This window comes from Nomia melanderi, chromosome 12 (assembly GCF_051020985.1).
Source record: "Nomia melanderi isolate GNS246 chromosome 12, iyNomMela1, whole genome shotgun sequence".
Classification (NCBI taxonomy): domain Eukaryota; kingdom Metazoa; phylum Arthropoda; class Insecta; order Hymenoptera; family Halictidae; genus Nomia; species Nomia melanderi.
In genome coordinates, this window is record NC_135010.1 from 12,703,171 (window position 1) to 12,709,856 (window position 6,686).

Sequence of the window (6,686 nt, forward strand, 5' to 3'; positions counted from 1 at the left end):
AAATTACTACTAGATGGCTCTGATCTGATGACTAACGATGAACATGTGAGTGGAGGAGTTCTGCTGTTTGTAAATAAATAATAAATTATAATAACTCGACTTTTTCACATTGATTTATAACAATATATATATTACACTTACTGGTGTCTGTATCTGAGTATTTGTCTCCGATTTCGTAGTAATAAAATCAACAATATACACGTTACATTATATGTTAACGATACAATAAAGTTTCAATAAATAATTAATTATGATTTTGCGCCAAATCGCCAGCAGATTGCTGAAGAGGGCTGTTCCTGCACTGGTAAATATTTTGAAAATTCTATTGTGGCAAGTTATTTTATAAATTCATGTACTTTTTTTCATTGCACAGTACGCTACAAGTTTTATATTTAATAATCAATCAGAAACAAAAAGACCTACAGTAGAAGAGAAATTAAATCTTGAACCTCCAGATATTAAGAAACTAACTGTTGAATATATGATACAACAGTCAATAGTAGATTCTATAAATAATGCAACTCAAGCACTGAACATTGCTTACATGGCAGTAATGAGAACAAGTAATGAATATAAGTTTGTATTTTATTGTTACAATCATATAAGGTTACAATGGTAACATTCATAACGATGATTTATGTTTTTCTTTAGGAGTTTATTATGTTCACTAATTTCTTTAACAAAGGATACTTTAGAATTTCATGTTAATGATGAACATTGGGACTTGATAGTTGAAACAAGATCAGAAGTACAAACTAAAAAGGAACAGTTAAACGTAAGAGTAAACATAACAAGTTTCTATTTATACATTCTGATCTAATAGTAAATATTCTAATATGTATATATATATTTGTTATTAGAAACTAACAGGGTATGTTCAATATGTACAAAAAATGGCAGTAGCAGCGTCGGATCTAAGTTACCTTTCTGGAATGGATAATTTGTGTTTCTCACTGACTAAACAAATTGATGATGTCTTCAAAAGTATGCAACAGGAATCTGAGTTTATTGCAACATTAGAACAGGAGTATTGTGATATACAAGAACAGTGCATTAGGAATTGTAAGTAATATCATGATAGTTCAAAAATAAGTACATAAATGAATGATTTATTGTTATTTTTATTCTTTCAGCAACTAATTCAGACAATAAGGAGTCTACTGAATAATTTGAGAGAAATTTCATTATCTGCTCAATGTTCAAAACTTGTTTAAAATGTATATAATTATCAATCATTTTAATAGAAATGTTTATAATAAAAGTTATTAAAATAATAACAGGATTGTATAACTGAAGAGAATAAAGGATAGTGAAATTATATGCAGATCATTTAAAAGACTTTGGTTGCTTAGGCATCAAGATGTATTGATACAATATGTCTACCAGGTATCATTGCCAGACCAAGTGTTCTTGCTTCTGTGTGATCCTCAGATAAGAATTCAGTACATGATCCTAATATCACATTGGCATCACGATCAGTACATAAAAATGCTCCTATTAAAACTCGACCATCTGTCATTTTTATTCGCAAGTACCTACTCAGCCATCCACGTAATTTCTGTCTTGCAGGAGAATCCTTTGTACTAATGGCCTATCACAGTTGTACAATGTTACATTAATTTTCTATAAAATATCAATGTTACTAATAAAAAATATTTAACATTCATTATACCCTATGTATATAGTAAATTATCTAAACTTATCAAATGAATGTTTCTTTTTTATTTATATCTATTTTTTTTTAAATAACTTACTACATATTATTGTTCTTAAAGATAGAAAGTATTTAATATAAGCAATTCATAATACTTCAGAGGTTAGGAGGCTCGTTAATGTTTCTATAGTGGAACAATATTTATCTAAGGCAGCAATACATGATCATTTACAATAAAACTATCTTGTACATAAACATAAAATATTTGCATTTATAAAATTACCTCTCCATTCTCGTGGACGCAATCGTCCTTAGTTACATTGGAAACATTGTGTCCTTCTTTCATGTTTGTTATCAAAAATTTAAATACTGAATACAAATAGATTATATAAGTAATCCGTCCATTAATGCACGTCACAATTTGTTAACAACTTAATCGTTCCTTGACGAGCGCACTCTTATTATGTTGTTTGTATTATCAGAATGCATTTGCAAGTCGGTAGTCTTCCAGAAGACTTCTTCGTATACAGAGACTATTTGTAAAAGTTGACACTATTTTATGGTAAATAATGATTCCAAACAGTGCTATAAATTATCTACCAAAGACTTTCTCAATTTATATCTTCTTCCCTTCAATAAACTTCTTTTTAACCTCAAGCAAAAATATTCGACTTTGTTAACAAGTCGAAAAACATAACCACCTAGCCGCACAATGTATTACATTTGCTCCTTTTTCATACTTAAGTATGCCACAGATAATTCATACCGTTTTTATCGTAACATATAGTGCATATAACGGCACGAATCATCTGCTCTCTAAAATCTGTACTTTTGACTACTGGCGCCATCCGTGGGAAAACGCTCAAACTGGTAGCCAATTGTTACCGATTGAAGAATTCATAAGGTCGACAGTGGCGCCATCCGTGGCAAAATGCTCAAACTGGTAGCCAAACTTTATCGACACTGCCTTCCAAATTTTAAATAGAAAACAAATGCACTGCCACCTACTAGGAACAATACTAATTAAATTAATAGTCTTAGTAGTTTCCCATAGATGGCGCCACTGTCACCATTATGAATTCTTCAATCGGTAACAATTGGCTACCAGTTTGAGCATTTTCCCACGGATGGCGCCACTGTCATTTTTATGAATTCTCCTATCGGTAACAATTGGCTACCAGTTTGAGCATTTTCCCACGGATGGCGCCACTGTCATCCTTATGAATTCATCAATCGATAACAATTGGCTACCAGTTTGAGCATTTTCCCACGGATGGCGCCACCGTCGACCTTATGAATTCTTCGATCGGTAACAATTGGCTACCAGTTTGAGCGTTTTCCCACGGATGGCGCTAGTAGTCAAAAGTACAGATTTTAAAGCGCAGATGATTCGTGCCGTTTTATACACTAGATGTTACGGTAGAAACGGCACGAATTATCTGTTTCACTGCGCAAAATGCGATTTTAATCACCGGAGAGAACCTACGTCATTTATTTATTAATTAAAAGACTATAAATAGCTTCTATAACATTTATATATATTAAATATACAAGTACAGACTTATCTTTGTTTATACAGAATTCTACGCACAGAAGCTAACACTGCTTAAGCATGTAAACATTGCACCATAATCTTGATAAACAATAGTGTTTTTATAAAAGAAGAAATAAACTGCAAACACTACATAAGCATATAAACATTTGCAGTTTATTTCTTCCTTTATGAAAACGCCATTGTTCATCAAGATTGTAGTTCAAAGGTGGACCTGCTATCGTATCGGCAATTATCGCGCGTGTTCTACGTAAGTACGCAGGCCAGTACGGTCCTCTTCCGCGGGTTAACGAACGGCTAAACATCGCCTTGATTTCCGTGTCGCCGCATGAAATATGCGAACAACGCGTCGTCGCAATTTGCACGTAATTTCGTTCCCGCTTTAATTCACGATCCGACCGAAGTTCCGCGCGCGGAACCCTTCTATTGGGTGTGCTCGAAAGTTTCCATTCCCATTCCGAAGAACCGCGTCCCTTCCGCGTTCTCCGCCTTAATTATCCGAGCAAATCTCGGGGATTTCGAAAAGTCAACGTTACCTCGGATCGAGATACGAACCAGTTTCCATAAATCAACGTCCGTCAACGATTCATCTCGATTTCCTTTCCATCTGACCGCGAAGCAACCGTATACAGTAGCAACTAAATAATTTAACACTGAAACTACCGGACGAATCAAAACGACCCACTCCGCGTTCCTTCTTCTTGCAATTATTAAGAAGGTAGTTGACGCTTCTCTGAGGATTGAGTAGAGAAACTGACTTAGCAATACATAAACTGAATTCCAAGTCAATTGAAACCTCAATAGACTCTTGGAGTTTCTATAGAGGAATTTCAAGAAGTCGATTTAACTCGGTAGTTTTAGTGTTAAGAGTTGAAGAAGAATATTCTGTTTCCAATGTCAAATTAATATCTATTCTATATCGTGGAGAGTATTACTCCGTTATATGGAATAACTATTTGATAATCATTTGAAAAATATTTCCTTATAGATCTAAAAGAAATATTTGATATATTTATATATTAACCCTTTGCAGAGGTGACTCGACTTGCTTTGACACATCGAACCTATGAAGTTGAATATTCAGTACTTCAAACTTTGTATTGCCATAGGAAATATTTAAATAAAATAGCTTTGTCATTAATTTATCTATGAATTATCGTTGAATTAGTTTCCAATGTCCATATCTCGTCGAGAGGAAAAATATTTCCAGTGACAAACTTTCGAGTGCAAAGGGTTAAAACGAGATTCAATGTCTCCAGAAGTTTTTCACCGGAAATATTCAATATTTTCTAATGAGATACAGACGACATTTTGGATCGAGGGACAGAACTATTTTCTTTCAATATTTCGTACACTGATGCACTATACAAAGTTCAATATTAAATATCAAAGTTTAGTTTTGCTGTGTCAAATCATTTGACTTAGAGGCGTCTCTGGAGTGCAAAGGGTTAATATTAGATACTTAGGGTAATGAAACTCCATAATAATTCCAACGATCTCTTACACGATCGATTTATGGAAAAGATCGACACGATGTCGAAGATATTGGAAGGTTCGCCAGAGGCTGCAGGTTTCTCGCTCACCCGATAAACACCGGCGTAAGTGTTTGTTTCGCGAGTTTCGGGCGCCGAGATTGTAGAATGGAAATGACCCGCGGTGTAAGGTTACACGCGAGTAAGAAAAAGGGAAGGAAAAATATGGCGGTGGTCCAGCTGCTCTCGCCGCGGTTCAGATTCTGATCTTCGCCCCGGGGACGAGAAAAAGTAAGAATGTCGTAATCTCAATTCAAACATCTGCGACAAGAGTCCTCCGGCACGGGGAGGCGGTCAGGAGGAGGATCACGGTCGCTTTGCTAAGAATTTTGTTTTCACTGGGAACCGCCTCGAGTCATTTTTAATCGCTCCGTAACCTCGAGACCGCGAGAATAACGGTTTAACCCCTTGCTCTAGGATTTACTTCTCTGATGCGATTGATACAACTACTTTGTAATTAATGGTTTGTTCGGGAAAAGAAGAAATTTATAGGTATATTCTATATTAATCTCTACGTCAAAGTGTTGTAATTGAAAAGAGAAGAATATTTCATTTGAATTCGAAAGGTTAGAGCTAACGTCTATGCTAGCTACTGCTACTTTGTTATTAATGATTTATTAAAGAAAGAAACAAAATTATAGGTATATTCTATATCAATCTCTACGCCAAAGTGTAATAATTGAAAATAGAAGAATATTTCATTCGAATTCAAAAGAATCGAGCGAACGTATATGTTAGTTACTGCTACTTTGTCATTAATGATTTATTAACCGTTTCAAGTGCTAGGAGTTTTTAAAATTCCATGTCGGATCGTGCCATGCAACGCGATAGCGCTTCGAATTGACGATCGTGACCAAACATAGTGGCACATTTCACCACAGTACGTGAGCGCGATCGCGCTGCATGACGCTAAAACGGTTAAACGATCGATACAACTACTTTATCATTAATGATGTATTAAGGAAAAGGACAAATTCATAGGCATATTCTATATCAATCTCTACGTCGAAGTGTAATAACTGATAACAGAAGAATATTTCATTCGGATTCGAAAGGATCAAGCAAACTTCAATGCTAGGTACTATTAATTAATGATTTATTAAACGATCGATACAACTACTCTGTCATTAATGATTCAGTAAAGAAAGAAACAAAATTATAGGCATATTCCATATCAATCATTGCTCCAATATTTCATTCGAATTCAAAGGAATCGAGCAAACGTGTACGCTAGTTCTGCTCAACATCTGCACCACATGTCTAACATGTTATTATAAGGCAAGAATCATTAGATAACATATTTCAGATTGTTCTGAAATCTACCACTTTGCGCAAAATTATCAATAAACAACAGTTGTGTCCACACCTGTTATAATAGTCAAAGACAAAATTGTCCGCGCGAAATCCTGTCGTATTTCTGATTTCGTTACAAGTGTTTAATCGCGCCCAGATTTTCCTCGTTAATCTGTCGCGAGAGCATCATCGGCGATCATTCGCGTAAATTCCGTCGCGAGGCTCTCGAAACAAGAACCCCGTTCATCCCCCTGTAATGCGCACCGGCACAGAATGAAATGCCGCTTATTTCAGGAAATTAACTTGGACGCGGACGGTTCCGCTCGCCGATATTAATCAAACTCGAAATCCGCCGGATCCAATACAGGGAATTATTAATTGACGTTACCACGACCGATTGAACTTCCGCTAATAAAATACGTGGAGTTTGATTCGGTTTATACCGGATTTGCGGGCACGGCGAGCTGTTTGCCGGAAATTCTGCCGGTTATCTTTAGAACAGTTACGTTTTGTAACAGGAAATCTACCAGATGTCAAACTAGCAAGTCAACCATCGCTGACGCTGCTAAACTTATCGTAGCAGAAAATCAACTTACTTATTTATCATTTCAATACCTCCATCAATTTTCAGAATTCAGCCAGAGCGCTCGTCATC

The 6,686-nt window shown here is 35.5% G+C and overlaps 2 protein-coding genes across 3 annotated transcripts; one reads left to right on the forward strand and one right to left on the reverse strand.

Annotated features, from left to right (window-relative positions):
* Positions 1 to 8: 8 nt before the first annotated feature.
* On the forward strand, positions 9 to 1,318 carry LOC116424098 (uncharacterized). 2 transcript variants are annotated; one of them, XM_031970046.2, is made up of 6 exons: positions 18 to 45; positions 277 to 304; positions 374 to 576; positions 652 to 775; positions 861 to 1,062; positions 1,134 to 1,318. In XM_031970046.2, the coding sequence occupies exons 1-6, from the start codon at positions 38 to 40 to the stop codon at positions 1,166 to 1,168; spliced, it is 600 nt and encodes a 199-aa protein (XP_031825906.1). In that variant the 5' UTR covers positions 18 to 37; the 3' UTR covers positions 1,169 to 1,318. The 2 variants fall into 2 exon arrangements, with proteins under 2 accessions (XP_031825905.1, XP_031825906.1); XM_031970045.2 differs by having other exon boundaries at positions 9 to 304.
* Positions 1,319 to 1,339: 21 nt separating this feature from the next.
* Sbat (LSMD1 domain-containing protein Sbat) lies at positions 1,340 to 2,408 on the reverse strand. Its single transcript, XM_031970050.2, has 2 exons — positions 1,938 to 2,408; positions 1,340 to 1,591 (listed from the first exon to the last, which is right to left on the reverse strand). The coding sequence occupies exons 1-2, from the start codon at positions 1,998 to 2,000 to the stop codon at positions 1,349 to 1,351; spliced, it is 306 nt and encodes a 101-aa protein (XP_031825910.1). The 5' UTR covers positions 2,001 to 2,408; the 3' UTR covers positions 1,340 to 1,348.
* Between the last annotated feature and the right edge of the window lie 4,278 nt (positions 2,409 to 6,686).